Here is a 21,485-nt window from a genome sequence, read left to right on the forward strand (position 1 = left end):
GCCTTTGTGTGTGTTTTAAGTCATGTTCTTTCTGGCAGTGCTGCAGATAAATTGTGGATTTTCTTGGTTTTAGATTGACAGATTATCATTAGTTTACGGAGATTTAAATAGAAATTATTGAGGCTGTAGTATTAATGTATGCCATAGTTATGAAGGCTCTTGTCTTGGAGACCTGTAGGTTTCCAGAGGGAAAGTAGTTTCCTCTGGAAGGATTGAAAATTGGTTGGCAGTAGTTTGCTTATTTTATGTTTTTATGTTATCAGTCAAAGCACTGATAAAGAGGCTTTTAAGTTTTATTCTAGTAGATTCTGCATATGCAATAATCTTTCTTAATTGAAAAATATTTATTTAGCTACATCTTTAAGTAATAACCTGTAGATCAAACCTGACATTTACAACTCCACTTCTCCATGTGGTTTAAAGAGTCTATCATATTAAGCTAAACTGTGCAGGTGTTTCCTTTGAACCCATAGCTCATCCTAAAAAAGACTCAAGAGGAAGCACCTGTGAACATTCAAATTTATATACTTGTAGATTAAATGGATTTTGCAATAAGTGTTTTTGGCTCCTAAGAGCCAGAGTTTTTGGGCCAGCATATTCTTTTATTTCCCTGGAATAGAATTCTTCTTTGTAGAATCTCCTTTATTTTGAGAGACTATTGAGAATAAAGGGCAATCCCTTCAGGCACTCTGGAAACTTATCTATGTCTGATTCTAAGAGGTGAGGTTGTTTTTACATATAAATGTTTATTTTGATACCTAGGTCTTTTCCTCGGTAGGAATATATTTGCATTTTACACAGTTGTCCTGATACGGTTGGAGTATGGCACCCATACTCACAAGATGCACCAGTTCTTCTGGCCAGCTATGTGAGGATTTGTTAGAATAAGTGCTGTCCTGACTACGTAGCATGAGTTTTTGGAGAATGTAGAAGACGCAAACCTTGTCCTATGCTGAATGTGTCAGCAGGAGGAGAGAACAGCCCGTAGCCATCCTGCTGCCGAGGTAAAGAACATCAGCTTTTCTGATTCATGGGACAGAATCATGGACCAGCTGAGGTCAGAAGGCCCCTCTGACCATGTCATCTAGTCCCTCCCAGGCTCCCTGCAGGCTCAGCTAGAGCAGTGTGCTTATGGTCATGACCAGTTGAACTTGGAATTTGGCCCAATAGTGCAAGGAAAATATTATGTTCTAATTTTAGTTAGTCTGTTGAGATTCCTTACTGAACTTATTGTTGAAGGCTTGATAAATTTTCAGCTGTTGTAGTTAATGTGTTTTTCCTGTTTTTCCTAATTTAATTTTTAATAGTCAGAGGATGCATTCTTCTTGTACTGCCTGTGTGTGGTAGTCTTGTAAAGCTGTGGTACGTTCTACCAAGTTCTGCCATACAGATTCTTAATTAAGTGATTAAAAAAATATTTCAATTACTGATTAGCTGGTTGCATAAGTAAGACTTCTTTGGTCGTTATTTCTCCTGTTAAAAATGCAGTTTCTGATATTTCTTTTTAAAGAAAGACAAATGCATCTATGTCTTCTTTACATTACTTGTGCTATAACGTAATGGAAAAAGTCTCTTCCGGTGCTTGACTCTGAGTGAGCTTGTGAGTGAGAAACTGAAAGTGAAACAGTCTTATTTTCTGTTGCTGAAGGAGAAATACAAAAAGTAGCTGAAGTATAATCAGCAATAAGACAATTTATTCAGAAATAATTTGAATATTGAGAACATTTGTAAAGGAACTTAGTCCTTTTTTTGATCCTTTGGAATTCTTTAAAGAAGAAAAACAATTCTTTATTCAGCCATTCTATTTGGTTTTTTCCAATGATTCCTTGCAGAGCAGTCAGTCTGTATATGAACAATAATGGTAGTATCCTCCATGAAAAGACAAAGGGTTAATCTGAGAATAGAGAAATGCACTTGAGAATAATGCAATACTGACAAGTGTCCTTCAGATTAATCTTGAATTCTGGCAGTAGTTCAGTTCCTTACTGGCCCACATGAAGGAATGCTGTAGAAATGGTAGAAGTGGTTCAGAAGGAATGATGCCGTTGTCACTATGTGGGAACCACTCCTGCCACACTGAAATGAGGGTTGATGTCTGACTTCTGAAAGGAAGATTTGTCACAATTCTGGGCAAGGCAGTGCTTGTTTGTTTGTTTGTTTGTTGATAATGCCAGGAGATAACCAGAGATAACCCTATTCCTAAACGTTCACTTCTTACATCTTATCCTTCCCATTTTGTGGTAGGGAATGTGTGTCTATATGCATAAAGAGAAGCTTCAACATGAGTCTCTCAGAATCAGGGAGGAGTTTCTGCTTTTAAGTAATTCCTAACCATTCTTTAATGAAAATATCATCAGGTACAAGTTCCACAAACCTCCAGCTTTTGTACTTTAAGCTGTTCAATTTAAAATCAGTTTTTCCATAAAATGTAAATACTTTCCATGCAGCACTTTTCTTGGTTACTGAGAGGAAATGATATGATTGAATGGATAGTGGTAATAGAATGGTCTGCCTTTTTTTGCAAGATAATACTGGCTTATTGATAAAGATTCTGCCATTCCTGTGCAGTCTGGGATGCCATTGCAATATCAAACATCCTACTGTTTTAGGCCTTTCTAGAACAAGTCGCCTTTTTCCAAGCCTGTTGTGAAAGTTTCTAATTACTTAAGACTATGATTTTGCAAGTTCATTTGTAATATATGTATCCAGTCTACATGCTTCACTATTAAGCAAGCCCACAGCCCTTCAAAAACTCTGAAATAATGGAGAATGCCATCATCTCAAACTGGTAGAACTGCTGTTCTGAAAGTTTGTCCTGAATATAGACATCTGTACTATTTTTGTATAAATCAGAAAGTACTTATTGTAAAGAGAATTCCTTGACCCTGTGTGTTCCTTTTACTAAACAATATTTAGGATTTCAGACTTGTGAAACTGTTTCTGTTCAAAAATTTAAAAAAGAAATCATGATATTAGATCTTACTTTCTTGTTCCTTCAGGTACCTTCTCATCAGTGCCTTCCTTTTCCAACTCTCTGTTTATATAAAGTCTTTCTAAGGGATCCCTGTTGCAAAGCAGCATCTTCCCTGTTCACATTTTTTCAGGGTTGTGCCATCCTGCCTGTTCAGGCCGTGTTTGTCAACACTGTTTTTTCACCCTAAATAATGTTATGTAAACAGATTAATTCCTAAGCATTTATTTTCTTTAAGTAAGGAAGGAGTTCAGCATCCTAGAAGGGAGCTGTACAAGAGTTATCTGGGAAAAGAATTCATTTCCTCCCTCCTTCTTTTGCTTTCTGCCTTTTGTCAGCACCTTACAGGGCTTTGTTGGCGGTTTCTTGGTGTCTTCTTTTGGATGGGTCTTGATACAGAAGGGTTTATGAAAGTTTAGGGTCTATGAATCTAAATAATAATTTGAGAGTGTCCCATGCTTTGAAAATTACCTTTTTGGATACTTGGTCTTCAATGCTGCTATGAGATGTTAAAGCAGAGACTACCACACTTTTTTTTTTTGTTTGTTTGTTTTAGTACTTTGCTGTTCAGTTATCCATGTGGAAGAATTTTAAAGGTCATTTATAGATATTTGGGATCCTTCTTCTTTTCCTCTGTCATGCTCTGCTAGTAGTTTTTAGGTCTTACATGCCAAACAATATTTAGTTGGCTAACATAGCACCTGCAAGGATATTTTGACAAAATGTTAGTTTTTATGTGTTTTTTGCAGTGTCTTGGAAAGACATAAACAGTAATTAATTCCATATGAGTTTAGAAGTGTGATACCAACAAACTGCTTTGATTTTTTTTTTTCTTTTTTTTTTTTTTTTTTTTAAATCTTGATGAGTGGAGTGACATCTGCAGTGGGAGGATCTCAGAATCTGTTTGAGACTGGAAACTTCAGAGAAAGTAGAGGAAGGAAAATGGGAGGAGTGTGTTGCAAAAGAAGTAAAACGAGTGCTTCTTGTCTGTATTTGCATGACTTCTTGCTGTTTTCTACAGTGTGGCTAACCTTTACCTTCTGTTGTGCCAGAAATGCTGTCTGCTCTGTATTAGAGCAGCACTGCTCATTTGCCTCGCTGCACACAGCAGAACTGCGCCATGAATTGATGGGGTTTTGGATGATATTCCACTTTAAATGATAAACTGTATGAATGTCTGGGGATAAATACATTTGTGCAGTCTAGGTTACTGCTCTAAGAAGAGTCCTCTGGCAAAAGCTGAAAGAAGTTCTGTAACTTATAAGAAGGTTACAGGAAGAGAGGGTCTCATGTTGAAGGAAGTTGAACACTGACCCTGAAAATTACCTGTTTTCTGTCTGTTTTGGAGTTTGTGTGAGCTATGGACTTTCTAGGAGCACATGCTAAGTGTTTTCCTCACATGGGCATATCTGCTTTGAGACTGTTTGACCTTTTTCCTTCTGCAGAAAGAGTGGTTGCTTGCAGAAGTTGAAAATTAAGTCAATAGTAGCTATCTAACCAAGTATTGACTACTATCTAATGCAAAAGAATCTCAAAAATAAAGTCTTGGATGTTACAAATGTGGTAGTTTGGTCAAACTCACTTAATTTTTTCTTCCCTTCATTCTTTCTGTCAACCAAATTTGCCATCTGTAAAACAAAGGAAATAATGCATTTTCCTCTTCCAGCAATATTGTGAAAAGAAATTAATATTCATGAAGGGAGATAGAGCACTCCTGGTTTGATTTATGAATAGTAATTTCTTTAGAGTTGTCTGGGATAGATGCTGCTTTTTATTTAGGATGTTGCTTTGGTTGTATTTTTTTTTAAGGTATGGTAGATGTTTTTGTCCCTTTAAGAAGGTAGAAATCAAGACTGAAATAGCAGGAACCATGTTATGAGTGAGAAATAGATTATCTTTCTCTAGGAGCAGGTTTAGCCACTTGCTGCAGCTGTTTGTGGTTGTTGGTTCCTCAGAACTTCACCAGGTTGTCAGCATGTTGGTTTCATTCTCACAAGTAGATTTTGGAATTTTAGTTGAGAATTTGTGAAGCAAGTTGATTTATATTTAATATTATGTAGTTGCAAGAAAACCTTTGGGAAGATATGCAGGCACCTTTAAACTTGAAGCTTGTTCATGTAGCACATCTCTAAGACATACTGGGGTGTGGTGTTTTCAATCAGTGAATAGGATTTTGGAAATTAAATCTTGGGCCAGAGTTTTTTCTTCTTCCACAGTGAGCTGCTTGTGAAGTGCTGCTGCATGATTTATAGGCGCCTACAGTTAGGAAGTTTCCATACTTCTTTTACTGTGTTTTCCTGCTCAAGTTTACAGAGACCAGGTTGAGTTTGTTAAGTTCAACTGAAGTTGAAAATGTCTGACTGACTAGATAACTGAGACTTAAATGGACCTCTAAATGTCTCTTCCCCTCAACTATTCTTTAATTCTACGTACAATTAAGTTCTTGTATTCTCTGATAAATATGTGTTTAGTTAAAATAAAAAAGGAGAAAAATCTTACTAAAGGTTGATTAGAAAGCTATAAATTCAGTCACACTTTTTATTAGAGAATGTTTGTTATAAGGAAGTTAACACATCTAGCTGCTACTACTACCAGAGAAATCAACTGAAGTGTGTTGTGAAATCTGTGGAACTTGACACTTGAAACCAAGCACAGGTAAACTCAGGCTCTTAAAATAGGGATTATCTGTAGGAGCCCAAGAAACTGTATAGGCAAGTGCAACAAAAGCATTGCAAAGGTTTTGTTTGTTTTCTGTGTAGGAAAGAGTTGTATGTCCTCTCTTTTTTTTTTTTTCTGTTCCTATTAGAAATTCCTAGACTATGAGATACATTCCTTATTTTGGTAGGAAGTAGTGGTGAGTTCCAGCTGAAGTATTGGAAAATCTTTCTTGCTGCCTGAGTGTTGGCTGTTTTTTAGGGCCTTCATCCTATCCCTGTATAGTGTAGTCTGGCATGCTATGAGTAGGTACTTCAGAGCATATTAAAAGCTGTTCTGGAGATTGTGAGTAGTCACTGCCCTTGCCTGTCTTACTGTTACACTTTATGTTACAAAGGACACCTTTATAAAATGGAGTTCACATAAGTAGTTTATTTTGCTTATTGCAGAAAGATTTGTGCAATTCTAATGTTTGAGTCTCAGTATCTCAGCATTTCAAGTTCAAATGTAGGAATGCTCTCTGATAGGACAATGAGTCTGTTCCGTCTGTTAGCTAGTATCTGAGGAGTCTCCAAAATATATATACACACACATATATATATATGTGTGTGTGTGTGTCTATATATATACACACACATATATATATACAACATAGTTCATGGCACATATTTCTGAAATGTATGTTTATAAGAACAATGCTTTGTTTTCTTCTATTTTTTTTTTTATATATCAGCTAAAATCTGGTAGGACAAACTGCTGCAGGGGAGAGGTAAGGCACTGTTTCTAAGATTGCACAATAGGTATAGCAAAAGAGTAGAACTAATCCCAGCATTGCATGGTCTAGCCACAAAGTTGTCTCAAGTATTGTGCAAATCTTGAAGAAAAAATGTAATAAAAAAGAATTTCTCACTTCTGAACCAAGAATGTTTTGTCATATTTTTATCATCAAATGCTGTAAAATCTGCCAAATTTGTGACTCATGTCCATGCTGGGTACTGCATTTGCACTTAATACAGCAACAGACTGTTGCCTTAGGCACATTAGTTCGAGACTGTGTTGGAGCTTAGTTCTTTCATCATAACCCTGACACCGGAATGTGCATGCACTGAACCGTCGCAATTGTGTGAAAAGACCTTGTGAATATTTTCCAAATAAAAATGTTCTTGTCACCTTTCATCTGCAAAAGCCACTGCATGTATCATTCAGACAGTGTTCTCACTACAATACTAAATTACTGTGCTACCTAAAGCCAGTAGTGGTTAGTAATTTATTTGCTGGTTACTGCCAGAGAACTGAATTGTGAGTACAATGAGACCCCATGGAGCGCAGGGCAAAAAGAGCCTGGTAAAATGTTCTGTTCGTTGTATTTGAAGGTATTATAGTGTGTACCACATATAGGAAGTAGTGATGGTAAAAATACAATCTCAAATAGTACAGTGTACACAAATAGCCTTTTATTTAATCTTTTCTTATGCAGAATGTGGTTTCCTTTGAGCTTGTAGAGAATAATATGGTTCTAGCCTGCAGCAGGAGGTAGGCTTGCCAGTAGGGATGTATTGCAGTGTATATTTAGTCCATTATAGCTGCATATATCTAATGTATTATCAGCTTTTTAGAAAAAATGGTTTACTGTCTAGATTTTGAAAAAAAAATATTCAACTTTGACTCTAGCACCAGGGGAGTTAAAATGTTCCCTATTCCTACTTAGCAGTAATATGTGTTGGACTACAGCAGTGCCCTGAGTTGCTAAGTGATTGAGAGGAAGTCTTTTTTGGGGGATCCATGTAACACAAGAACCTTAAACTATTTCTGCTCAAATAAAGCCTTTAATGACCTTTTCATTGTCTTCATTGTAAAGATCAAATAAATTGCTCTAATGATTATAGAATAGCTGTGTTGATATCGTTTTCTTCAATTAAGACATTGGTAAAAATATTTTTCTGGCTGCAGTCACTGAAATTTTGACCTTTCAGAACACTGTTTTGTATAATGTTCTGATGAGATTTTAAAGTGATTGCTCTCGGCAGTTTCCCATCCTTTACCATCATTTCAACATTTTCATGAGACATCAGCCATGTTTGAGACTTCATTTCTGCAAGTATATCTGTCGAAGGAGGTAGTGGAAAATGGACCACAAGGATAAGCTGGTCATTCTCAATTTAAACAAAAGGGATATGGAACGCTCATGCTTTTTTACAAGGCATAGGAATGACAAGACTAAAGGCTTCTGGTTTGTGTTCTGTAACACAGAAAAAAAAGTATTATGGGGAAAAAATATTTGTGTGTTGATCATGGAGTCCCCTGTGCTTTCCTCCCAGAGACAATCCCTTCTCAGCATTGTCCTGTCAAGTCTCTCTCTCCACTGCCTCCTTGTCACAGGCACATTCTGTCATTTGGCTAATCTGAAGCCTTAGACATATTTCTGTGTGGGAGATATCAGGTTAAAATACGAACAGATGTTCTTTTTGTAGATGTGGTGCGACCCAGAAAAGCCTGGCCCTGTTCTACTGGACTTCACTGCCCTCTTACTGTGTGTTGTGACTTGAATGGTCTCTTTCCTCACAATAGCAAATTGCTGCTCTTGTGCCTCTTAGCACACCCCCAGCCTCTAACTGAAATATCCTTTATAATTTCTTGTTCTGTCTCAAGCCCTTTTTTCTTACTGGACATTGTAGGTGAAAAGGAAGATGCTGATCCGATTACATGGTAATTTACCAGGAGCCATTTCATTGTGTAGCAGTTGGCTCTGGTTGAGTAACTGTGTGCAGAAGGACTGAGTTCCATAAGAAAATAATTGGCAGTGTTGTTACATGTCCCATCACACATTTCATTTAGCATTAATAATTAGTTAACCTCTCTTTTGGAAGAAATCACTTCTCTGAGCTGTTTGCTGAAGGATGCTTTTGTTGTGAAATAAAATACTGAAGTTGTTTGCACTTTCCTGATAAGAAGAAAAAAGAACACAGAGTGTTAAACTTAGTTAAATGAACATCTTTTTGCTAAAACTCTGCTTCTTACAGGATTTGAAAATACCAGTTTTCTCTAGCTTTTTGATCCTTTGTACTATACCCATTCCCTTTCTCCCAGTGTGTTAACCTCATCTGTCTTTGACACACTCCCACCAGAATGCAGATAACATTTGGTATGGCTAGGCGTGAGCTACCTACGTACTTCTTAATTAGCCAGTGTGTGCATACGGGTTGGCCAGCTGGCTTTCTCTGAGGAGAATATGTAATGTTGGCTTTTGCCTGCCTTTCCCTCAGTTCAGCTGTTCTTAGCCATCTCTCTTGTTCTCATCAACAAACTCTTTTTTTCCCTTGGGTAGACTCTTAATAGCTTTGAGATCCAGATCATACCAGTCATTTCAAAATAAACTTGGAAGAGATGAATTTCTAGGGCTGGGAACAAGGAGATTGCTAAGAGAAAATCAGGTTGATATCAGTGACTATCCTCTCTCCTCGCTGTAGTTTAGTTTGCTATGTGTAGTGTTTTCAGAACTTGATTCCTCCTGGTTTAAGGTGAGAGGTGTTTAGGAATTTATTAAATGTGCTCCAGCCTTTAATGTGCATTTAGTACGTGGAACTGCAGTAGAACTAGTCCAGAGCAAATCTGCTAAATATTACTAGTGTAAATTTGGAGTTTTGTTACCAGCTGTTCTACTCTGCAGATCTGCTCTTGATAATTCTTTACTTCGTGCTAATTTAGATGTAGCCGTAGTTGTCATTTTCAGTAGTTTAATTTTATTATAACATTCTGAAGCATTCCTGTCAGCTGTTTATAGCAGAAATTTGGTATAATTGATTCACTGTTTTCCAGTCTAGAGTAAATCCTTATTGAGAGAGGGATTTTCTTTGTTTGTTTGATTTTGGTTTTGTTTTTCTTCTTCCCTGCAGATGAAGCAGAGGTAGTTGAGAAGATTGCCTTACTCTAGACCCCTGCTTTTCAAATGCAGATGCTTTCTAGAGCAGGAGGGTACATACAGTATCTTGGAAATGAACTCATCAATTCCCATAGAAGGTTAATCTTGTGCCCCCTTGCTTTGATGTAGTACCAGCAGGCAGCTAACCTCCAAGATCAGCTTGAAGGCTGATCAGACCTATAGCAGGGCTACCAAAGAAAACCTTCCCAAAGCATCCTCTAACATTTTGTTGTAGGTGTTAAAGAGAACACAGTCTGAAGCAGAAAGGAAACAAGTAGTTCAGTGAGCACCAAAACTAATGATGCTTAATTTCTTAGCAATTTGTGTCTTGTGATTGACTGACTCTGGTAATGTGCAGGTCTCAGCTGAAACTTCCCCCCTCCCATAACTAAGAGAAAAAAGAAAGTTGTTCACAAAGGCCATCTCATGTGGAGTTTTCTTCCAGGCAGTATGTCATGAAGCTCACATTGAAGCCTTCCCATGCAAAAAACGGTGATGGATTATTATTGTATAATACTGGCCACCTTTTCCCATGAATATATTTGAAAATTTCTGCTGCTGCCAAATTAAAAGAAAATCCATCTATCCATCTACAGGCTTGGAAGTCATTAGTGAATCATACATATGGATCTAACACAAACACATGGCCCTTAATTTCTCAGAAGAACAGACTGAAAGATGTAAAGGAGGGAATGACAGTGGCAGCAGCACCATTGTAGTACTGCTTGAATTCCCTGGTTTTTTACATAGGTAAGGACAAGCTGTTTCATCAGTGCTAGATGTAAGCTTATACAAATTAATATAGTGACTTGTTGGCATTAGAGATTTATTATATCACTAATTTTCTGTAGCTAATTATATCTGAAATTCTGGGGATTGGTGGGATTTTTTTTTATGTCCAGGATTTTTTATATGAAATAGTCTTAGTGTTTTATGTCACTGCCCATAGATCTGTCTAAATACTTACCTTTGTTACTGCAAGGAGAAAATAGAATAGAATTTTTAGTTCCTTAGTTGAAAAATGGCTGAGAGAAGAGTTCAACAGTATTTCCAGTAGTATGACTAATGATTGCTAATGAATGTGCAGGAAAGATGTCCAAACATAAAATAAGAATATATGATTTTGTTACATACAGAGAAGTTTCTTTAGTAGGAAGCAAATTCTGTTTTATTGAAAAGCTTGAAATCAGTCTGTCTGAGAGAAAGCACAGCTGTGCCTGTGTGTCAGATAAAAAGCGAGGACACTGCTTGTTGTGACAAAGGAAAATAATTTGAATGTAAAGAGTTTAACTTTTAATTTAGGGTTTTGATTATTCAAAGTATGCCATCAAAATTGTCTAATAAACCAGTAATTGCATTAAGAAATGGCTGTGAGGAAAACTCAAAGCAGACTGATAGGTTTCCCTGGAAGACCCTGTTAACATTCTCTATTTTCACTATGAATGCAAATATTTGTGTTTAGAACTTGAGTTGAAATGGCATTGAACTCCAGACAAATGGAAATAAAAGTTGAAGTGTCAGTAAAATCACTTCTTCCACAGAAAATTTTATTGTTATATACACTATGTAATCACCAGTTGAATAGTTTGCCTAATTTCTGGGCCACCATAGGGATATTTTAATAATTTTTTTGAGTATCTACTCTTCATGAAAAGTATTTTTTCTCAAATATGTGATGCATTTCTGTCTGTTTTAAATTTTGCACAGCCATTGTGCAACAGCAGTCTGGTACTTGGAACACTTTATGGAAATAGTGCTGTTTGTTAGTCTTAGAGCATGGTGGTTCTGCTTTGGTAATCCAGTATGTGACACTCAGTTTTAGCGAACTTCCAAAGCAGTTTTTTTTCCAAAACATATTTGACTTGGGTCAAGAATTTCATGAATTCATGTTTGCTTTTGATCACAAAATCAATGGGTCAGGTTGCAAGGGAGCACAGTGGGCCATCCCAGAGCACACGGCAGAGGATTGTGTCTGGAGGGTTTTTGAATACCTCCAGTGAGGGAGACTCTGTGACCTCTCTGGGTTAACTGTCCCAGTGCTTGGTCACCTGCACAGTAAAGTTCTTCTCATGTTCAGATGGAGCTTCCTGCACATGTGCTTCTGCCTGTTGATCATTTGGTAAAGAAAATGGAAACATCCTATGCTTTCTGTTTTCATTTACTTCTATTTGTATATTAAGTTAACTGTATTATTAAAATACCTTTAATTGAAATCTATTTTGAAAGTTTTTTCATAGTCGTCTTGCCCCTATACAATACTTGAGGCTGGGTTTTTTTGTTCTACCATTTTAAAAAATAAACTGTTGCTGTCCAGGTGAGACATGCAAGAGGGAGGCCTTTTGTGAAGGGCAGCTCCTATTGGTGAGGCAAATGAGACCAAGGAGCAAAACCTAAGCTAATAAATTTTACTAAGCTCTTTAGGTTTGACTTCTTGCTGTCATACACCAGGGAATGGCATATGAAACCAGGAAAGGAAGAGAAGCAAAGCAGGAATGGAGGTAGTTTCAGGGAGCCAGGTAGCAATTAAAAGGAAGGAAAGGAAACAGCAGCATATGCAATGAAAAATAGTCTGATTAAAATAATAGGGAAAACTTTGACCCATTGATTTTTTTTGAGTAGTTGTAATCGTGATATATACAATGGGAATTGTTACAAGTGCAACTTAGAGAGGATTTGAGAGGCTAAATGAGCAAAAGCAGATTTATGATTTGTCCCTTTTTAAACCCATGGGAACAGATATTTGCTACTATGGTAATACATTATGTTTGGTCTAATCAGCACAGTAGTATTCTGTGAAGATAGTAACTTGTTGCTTCTTTTAGGATTCAGGAAAGTTTTTTGTAAATTGCAGGAAACTCTGTAGTTTTCTTTCTCTTCTTTGAACTGATAACCATTTTTTGTTCCTGCAGATGTTACAAAAAGCAACTAAAAACAAAAGGCTGATAACCATGTGCTTTGATCTTCATTAAAATTGAACAATAACTCTCTGTATCAGTAAGACTGCATAAATCCTGTAAACACTCCATAAATGAAGGGAATATACTAATGTTTCTTTTGTCTTAAGTTAGAGTAGAACAGTATGAGTTTCACAATATTGTATCATTGTGGAGACAAGATTCTGGTTATAGAATGTGAGATTGTTTCTAATTAATCTCTTCCTGTTTTTCATATGCTTGTGGTTAGTGTTAAAAAAAACCACACACAAAAAAAAAAAGCAACAAAACTTCCTCAGGTGTAGGGGAAAGGGAGTAAAACAGCAGACCTTAGTGCAACATTTCCTACTTCTCTGTCTCAAGGGTTTAGTTTTTTGAACTTTTCTTCCCCTCCTATTCTGGAAGATTAAGAAAGTAAGTAGCATGTTACATTGTAGTATGCAACAGTATTAATCTTAAACAAGTAGTCAAATTTTCCATGGTTTAAGCTTTGTGGGGGATGGATGTGTGGGCAGGATGTAGAAATTTGTTTGAATATCAATGTCTCATGTGTCAGGTGTTGTGTGCAAAATGGTTTTTTCAAAGTCATCTGCACCAGATTTGTTGTCAGTTAACTGTGTCAAACCAAAATAGTGACCATGGTCCTAAAACAGCAACAAATTCTCTACGTGATGATCCCAAAACCTTAATGGTAAAGCAACAGTAGAAGTGTTGCACCTGAAATGATGACTTGATCAGGCATAAAATTATGACAACTCAGTAAGATTGTGATCACATAAATACTTGAAACAAAATACATCAACTCAAAAAGACCCATAAAAAGTCACCAGCTCTAAAGTGCTGTCAAATGCAGTTTTACCTTTTGTGTGACCTTTCCTCTCAGCCATTCTTACTGAAGGGATGGCTCTTCCTGCTGTGGAAGAGGCGAGTCTGACCTCTTCCCTCATGTGAATCTGTAATGACACTTGTTTAGTATACCATGGAGATGAAACACTACACAGCTCTTGGAGCTTTATATAGATATATATCTGGCTCTAGTAGTGGCTTATGTAATTGATTTGATAGACAGTGGAAATTAAGGTTTCTAGTTCCAGGTTTAAGCTTTAGAAGATTTTTCTTCTAAAGGGCATCTCTTGATCCAGAAAGAATCATAAATCACAAGACTTGACTTTTTTTTCCCATACTACTTTGAATATACAGTATTTCAGTTTCCCAAGCTAGGAAGCCTTATTTCTCTTTCCAGTGTTGCTAGAAATCTTGTTCATCTTTTTAAGCCTCAGGACATTTAACATGAAATAAGATATTGAACCTATGCACCTGTTGAAATAGCCAAAAATGTTCAGTCTTCCAAAAAGTAAACTAGAGAGATGAGGTAGCTTAGCAGCTGACTTGGTGCTTTTTTCATGACAACGTCCCCAGCAACAGCTGTGTTAGACCTTTTGGGGTTTTGCCCCAAGGTTTGAGCTGCATGTGAGGAAGATGCTTGAAGCCAGGTGTCGTTATTAGTCGTCTTTTTTGGGGTACTATTCAGCTCTGCTACCATCTGCAGTAACATTTGTCCTGAAATGACACTGCCGTGTGTATATTTATGTAATGTTGTTTGTTTGTTTTTCAGACACAGGATGAACCCACTGATACAAGATACAACTAGCTAAACAGCTATAAAATGCCCAAATTTGGGTCTACAAAAACAGTTCAAGTTGAAAATTCTGACAGCAATAGCACCATGGTGGAAAAAACAACTGCGAGAAAGGTAAAATTTATATTAATGCCCATTTAATTTCAGTAAAATGAAGCATGTTTCATGATCTTTGTTGCTATAATTGGAAGAAATAAATATGAATCTATGTTGTGATATCTTCAGTATTGAAAAAAGTTATGCATTTTTACATTGATTTAACTGTAAGTTAAACTGTGGGACAGATTTCTACTTTTATTTTAACTTGTAAGTTTATTTAAAAAGAGGCTGGATGCTTTGGTTTTATTTGATATAAGTTAGTATATGGTCTTCATATCTTAGCTAATTTGAAGTCTTCATATACTCACAAGAACAACAATCCATATTTTATTTTATTTTACGGTGTATTAGTCTCTGTAACAAACACACAAAACAGGTGTGAAGGCCTGTGACAGAGCACAGACCAAAGAAAAACAGCAGTTTCCAATATTCCTTTACAACAAAGGGACTTACTGCCTCTGTGAGGAAGGACTTAAAAGCCAAATGCTGCACAAAGCTTTAGAGTAGCCCCTGTACAAGGGAGTCCCACCTAAAAATTGTGCAGTCAATTTTTGAGTGTTGGAGAATGAAGGAATATGGCAAGTCTAGTCATGTTGAAGGGTGGTTTGTTGTTTATAAATGGGAAGTATCCCATGATTTTCAGAGTTCTGGAGGCAAGTTTCAAATCCCCCAGTTTTCCAGTTTGTCTGCCTGGTACACTTGTACAATAGACCACGCATTTATCTGTGCTACTAATGAATAACAGAAGCTGGAGTAATCCTGTGCATTAAAAATGATGAGTGGCATGTATATTGCCCTAAGGAAAGAGAATCTGTTTGTTTCCCAACAATCTATAAAACTGTCTTCTCTAGAAAAAGATTTTGTGTGTGTGCGTGGTCATACTTACTCTTGTGTCAAAATCTGCATTCTCTGCAAGACCATTTGATGATGAATGAATATAAGGCAGGAGGAGGTTAAAAAACAGGAAAAGATTAGAAGATTCAGCATCTACTTGTAACTTTTTATCTTCCAAAAACATGAATAGAAACCTTTAGACCTTTGAGTCTTTTTCTAGTTTGTTTCATTGGTCCCAGTAAAATGAGGCAAAGGTAATTGTTTCTGCTGACTCTGATGAACTACTTAGATAAGACGAGGAAGATAACAGAATAAAATAGGGAAAGGAAATCAGCTTACTAGTAAAGGGATGAAATAATGTTGGGTTTTCTTTTTTTTTTTTTTTCCCTATTTATTCTGGTCTTTATTTGGGATATGGTCAAGTTAATTGAAGTGTCATTCAATAATTTAGGGAAAGAGTGGGGAATGGAAGTTCGACAAAGGCTGTGAATGTGGAATCCCAGTGATCGACTGATGAAGCTGATACCAAAAAGTAACAGTGCTTGCACTGTTCTGTCCAGTGTTGCTCACTGTCCACCCTGGTACAGTGGACAGCTTGAGATTAGAATAATGTAGGGTTTGGTATTGCATGATATAAAACAATGTGTAATATAAGATCCTAAATAAAAACAGAGAATTAATATTACTAATGGAGAGTAGAAGTGTTTCAGTTAATATTCCTGTAGTCAGGTTTTTAGCATAATAGACACAGTTGTTGTATTTTGAGAAGAACTGGATACATGGTTATGTTAAATAGTCACTTAAACTGTCACATACCTATTCTCTAACAGATGGACAGTTGTCAGAAGTGTTCAGCTGGCCTTTGACTAATCTGTACTCTTCAGAGTGGATTAGGAAATATAGAGAAAATACTGCCAAAATGTCATAATTTAGATTCAGCCAAAAAAATTATTTAAAATCAGGCAGGCAATAAGCTAAGAGTAAAGTGTGAGTTTGAACAACACAAAGTCATGAAGGTAAATATGTACTACATACATGGGCATAGAGCTCTGAAGTAAAGATTGACCAGACCAAATCAACAGTGATAGTTTTAATGAAATTTCTTCAAAAGGTAGTGGAAATATCTGAAAACAAATAAGGATTTTTCTCAGTGCATAAACCTCTGCAGCCATGAATTTAAAAGTTATAGTTCTTAAATCATTAGAAGTATGGAAAATGTTAGGGATTCATTAGCTAATGTAATTGGTGTTAGGAAGTGCTAAGGCCTAGTGTGAAATAATGTTCATAAAAAACAGTGCCTCTTACAAGTGACAAGTAATGCTAAAGGATACCATCCATAAAAAAATCCTCATTCACAAAATAAAAGCTGTAGCGACCTAAATGGCATAAGACTACTCCAATGGTTAGCCTAAGATAAAAGAAAAAACACTTGCAGGGTTTTATTTCCATTTAATAGTTTTTACACTGTTTAGCTGGTTCTAATTGTGCACTCTTAGATGTTGACAGAGAAATGTAGTGAATTTACTGTTGTTATGATTAGACATAATCTTTCATATTTGTCCAGAAATTAATGCTTATTGTGCAGTCCTAACAACCAGTGAATAGCTATGTGAACACAATAGCTGTATGAACACATGTGAACTATGTGTTCAGGTCTTCTGACAACTCAAAAAAACCCATTAGAAATAACATTGCTGTTAATAAGCTGAGTTTATATAATGTATCCATTAGGGTACATATATTTTTATTACAGGTGCTTATCTGGCAAGCATAAAAAAATAATACAAGTGTATACGGCAGCTAGACCATCTAATATTTGCATGAGATATTTTGTTACCATACGAACATGATGAAATCTTAATTTATCTGAATTTATACTTCACATGGCCAAACTAAGGAAGTAAACTGTGTCTCTTCCAAAGGAGAAGCACATTTGGAGTTTGTAAGAATTAATTCTCTCCTTGGAAGACTCCAGCAATAGTGCCCAAAACCATTTAGTACCATACAGAATATGCTTCAGTATGTAATTATCTTTGATAGGCAGAAAAAGAATGCTTGTTCTCCCAGGGCTTAGTACATCTGCTAGATTATATGGCTCTCTGTTGTCTCCTTTTGTGTCTTGTCATTGATTGTTGCAGTACCAGACAATAGAGCTGGAATGGGATATCAAGAAATTGTCCAGACTGCTGTTTGTTAGCCTTCTGAGACAGTTCCTCTTGAACAGATTAAAAATGTGTTCCTCATCATAGCACACTAGTATGGTTTTGTTGACAGAGAAAATTTTTCCTTGTTGCTACATCCTCCAGTGAGGCATGCATTAAATGTTGAGACATGAAGATCCAGTTCATCCATTTGCCCCAGAGTAGAATAAGCTGTACTCAGTTCCTGACAGATGTTTGCCAGACCTTTTCTTTAAAGGCTTGCCGGATGGAAATTCCTGTCTCCTTGGGCAGTTTATTCTGATACTTAATTATGCTGACTGGCATAGAGTTAGATACTTAGTAGAAGGATAAATAACATTTGCTAGTCTCCTGGTGCAGTCTAAAGCCATTAAATGTTCTCTAGCTGTCGTGGACATGGAAAGTATGTAGTGCTTTTCACTTTGCAGCAGTAGTTTAGTTTTCTGAACATCAACATCTCTTCAGTGTTTTATCTGATTAGCAGTTTTCACTTGAGATTAATCGACCTCTTTAGAATGTCTACAGGATTTACAGATTATTTTATTAAAAATGTCAACTTCGTTTTAGGTTGCTTATATGGGTCACATTAAAGTAATGCAACAGACCTGTTGATGCTGAGTTTTGAACCTTGCCTTGGACCCTGGGAAAGAGATGTCCATGCTGTTACAGTGACTAGGAACAATTGGAACAGTGAATGCTCACTCTTGAAAATGGAATGCCTGGTCTAACCTGCAGGGTTTCTACTTTCTCTTCCTCCTTCTACTTCCTTTACTTGGAGTTGAATCCAGGATGCCATTAAGAGTTTTCTGTCTTCTAACACAGCATTTTGTGATGGTACAGTTAATTATTTTTATCAGTTTGTAGGACCTTGGTTTTATCATGGCTTTTCCTATTTTGTTTTGTATTAAGACTGCTTTTCCAATCAGTCACTTTACATTTGCCTTGCCAGGGTTCTTTGCTTCTTCCTCTCTTTCAGTTGTGATGATGTCTGCATATCTTATTGTATCTCTATTTCAGCATTGTCACCAAAAATAATAAATAGCATCAATTTCATACAGACTTCTAAAACACCCTGTTGATTGCGTCTTTTGGATTGGAAAGGCCACCACTGAATGTTGAATGCTTATTTCCACATTAGCTAAGGAACAAAACAATCTCCTTTTTTTTTTTCAGTTTCTGTGTATCCTATGTATAGCCTTTTTTAAAATTTTCAATGTGTTTTTATTTATCTGAAAGTATGCACTTTGAACTGTCTCTCCTCCTAATTAGAGTATCACAAAATTAATTTTCAGTCATTATTCAAAAACTAGTGCATCATTCATAATATTTACCATAATACATATAGGCAATTTAAGAATTAATGTAAAGCTAGTAAATTACTTAAGCAGCTTGTGCCTCTTTGTGAGCACCTACTGATGTATTTTACTGAGGAGTGCCCTCAAAAAAGGAATTCTTTTTAGAGATTACCAACTGCAAAATGTTGTGTTTTTTTTTTTTTTTCCTACTGAACAAGTTGAAACCAAGATTTTCTCCTTAGGAATTCTAAATTATTTTTAGTTCATCCTTTCTATTGCATAGTACCAAACATAAGATAATATTCTAGAGAAAGAAATAAAAATTTTATGCCACTTCATATTGTGCGAAATTCACATACATACATAGGAGAAATAGTTGGCTTGTTTGAAATATGGGATGAGAAATCTCTTGGTGGGGTTGGGCTCAAATGGGAAACTTGTGTGTGTGGTGGAAGAGAGGGGGGAAGTCTTAATGGAGTTTGGATCTACTCTTGCCAACTTAGAGATGCATTTGGAAATGATGACTTGTGTTAGATGGATTAACTTCTTTCTTAACCAGTACTACAGGCACTGTATGTTCCAAGGGCCTAGGGGAGTCTTAAGGGGTTTGGGTTTTTAGATTTTTTTGTTCTAGCATGTAAAAAAAAATAAAAGGGGGAGGGTGTTGTTTCCTTTGGGGTTTTGAAGGAGAGTTGCCGTTGGTTTTGGTGTGTGGATTTTATTCTGCATTTTATTTTGGTTTTTTGGGTTTCTAAACTTGGAGTGAAGAAGACAGGTGTTCTCTGAGAGCAGCAACCTTTCTACCTCAGGAATTCTGTTGATACAGACTAATGCCTTCTTTGTCATTTCCTTTGAACAGATATTTGTCTTCTGAAGGTTGTAAGGTTTTTGCAGGTTCTTTTTCTAATCACTTCTTCCTAACTTTTTGGCAACATTTTAAACTCAGCGTGTCTGATGAAATCTTCCTACCTGAGTTTGGTTTCTTTGAAAAAAAAGGAAAGATGCCTTTGAGAACAGTACCTCTACTTTATTTTTTAGTTTTCTTCCAATTGGAATAAATCTTCAGAAGTACCATGGAGCAGCTTTTTGGTTTTCACTGATTGGCAAGGCAGTATATTATTCTTCTACCTTTAGGAAGTTAATCTATTAATAATTTCATCTGATCATATGTTAAGAATGCTATAAAGCTGTGGAGTTGTGATAGCTGACAGAATGGGTAGTTGTTTCTGCAGCATGTATTGTACGGAAAAGATGTCTCTGCACTGCAACTTGATTGGTAGCTAAGATGTTGGGTTTGCAGAGGGTTCTCTCAAGCAGTCTTTACACTAACCTGATTTTTTTTGCATTCTTTCCTCCTATATTAGTGAAGTAATCAAGTACAAGTTAATAGTGAGCCTGTTTAGGTTTTTCTCTGTTTATTTGAAATATGGGTTATAAGCCAAAATCTCTAGATTTATGCAACTCAAGAATCTAAATAGCTTGTACCTTTTTTCTTCTAAATTTGGTATCAGTTTAGAACATTTCTTCATAGATTTTTCTCGAATGAAACATTATACTGTTATTGTTGAAATAGAAGAGGAGTTCTGTATTGATGGATCACAGGGTGGGAGTGGAGGCAGAGGGAGGTAATTAGAGGGGTTTTTGGGGGGTTACAATTCACAATCTGAATTGCAATGTGAGCTTTTAATGTGCTTTTAGTGGGATTGTTATGGTCAGGGAAGGAAACTGGGGTGGTCTTCAAGACTTGGCAAATTCTTGTTCAGTTTAAGTTGCTCCTTTGCTAATTTGTTAAGCCTCTAATAGTGAACAGCATTTCTACAGTGATATGTCTGAAAGTAGAAATAACATAGAAGTTAGTAATTTAAGAAAGAAATGGCAATTGATTCTTTTGTTTATTGAATAAATTTTGTAATACACATACTTAAACACAAGCACATGCATTCTCACATATTAGTCTTTTCAGTCTGTATATATTATAAGACTATCCAACTTTATGCAAAAATTACTTAGTATACTTTTTATTTATATTAGAGCAAGGACAAGATTGCATCCTACAGCAAAACTCCAAAAGTGGATAGGAGTGATGTGGGGAAGGAGATGAAAGAAAAGTCTTCCATGAAACGTAAACTTCCTTTTACTATTAGTCCATCCAGAAATGAAGATCGCAATTCAGATGCAGGTAGAACCTTTTTATTTCCTTAACTAATTATTTGTTGGTAAAATGCATCCTAACTTAATTAATTGTATATTATGTTTTTGCATTGATTTTTTTTCCTCTTTAAAAAGAATACTAAGTATAAAAGTTGCTTGCCTCCTTCTGATCGTCGCCTCTCAGTCTGATAGGCTTTCATCCTGTCATTAGCAATAGCCAGCATGCCACCATAGTTGATCTGTATTCTCCAGTTGTTTCCTAACCTCATTCTTTCCTTCTGTTTCAGTAACAAATCTTTCTTTGTTTTGCCTTCCCTAGAGGTCCATTTGTTTAAATGAGTAAACAGATGAAAAACCATGTGAATGTCTTGATTTGAGACGCAGCTGTCAGCCTTTCATAGCCTTTTTTGGGGAGGGAGCGTTGGATAGATTGGTAGATGTACTGTCCTTCATAGAAAAGGTTGCTAAGGTGACAGAGCTAACTAAACTAGTCATGGAGAGCACACTTTCCTTTCAGTTCCTATCACCTGTATCTTCTCTGCAGAGGCTAAGTAGTTCCTCCCATCTTAAGCTTATTTATATCAGAACTGATTTCAAGGCTTCAAACTGCCATTCTTAACACAGTTGTTTCAAATCAAGATGGAGGGTGCTGGATACATTCCAAGAGGTACAGTTATAGCTGGGTTTACATAATTAATTATCTGTGTCATTGTGCAATAATAGTTCAGTAATAGTTAAGTTGATAACCAAACAGTATCCATGGCCAGCAGAACACATTGAAATTCCCCAAATTTCTCAAGGGCTCAGTG

The 21,485-nt window shown here is 36.3% G+C and overlaps 1 protein-coding gene across 3 annotated transcripts in view; it reads left to right on the forward strand.

Annotated features, from left to right (window-relative positions):
- Positions 1–21,485, forward strand: part of ANKRD12 (ankyrin repeat domain 12) — a 59,433-nt gene that overhangs the window by 5,108 nt on the left and 32,840 nt on the right. For 2 of the 3 annotated variants that reach the window (XM_084225245.1, XM_084225247.1), the window contains exons 2-3: positions 14,094–14,231; positions 20,557–20,704. In XM_084225245.1, the coding sequence (XP_084081371.1) occupies positions 14,145–14,231; positions 20,557–20,704 (235 nt within the window). In that variant the 5' untranslated portion in view covers positions 14,094–14,144. Of the gene's footprint in view, positions 1–6,359; positions 6,396–14,093; positions 14,232–20,556; positions 20,705–21,485 lie in introns of all 3 variants that reach the window. The other variant, XM_084225246.1, reaches the window with a different exon arrangement.

Source organism: Fringilla coelebs (genome assembly GCF_963513975.1).
Source record: "Fringilla coelebs genome assembly, chromosome: 1".
NCBI lineage: Eukaryota > Metazoa > Chordata > Aves > Passeriformes > Fringillidae > Fringilla > Fringilla coelebs.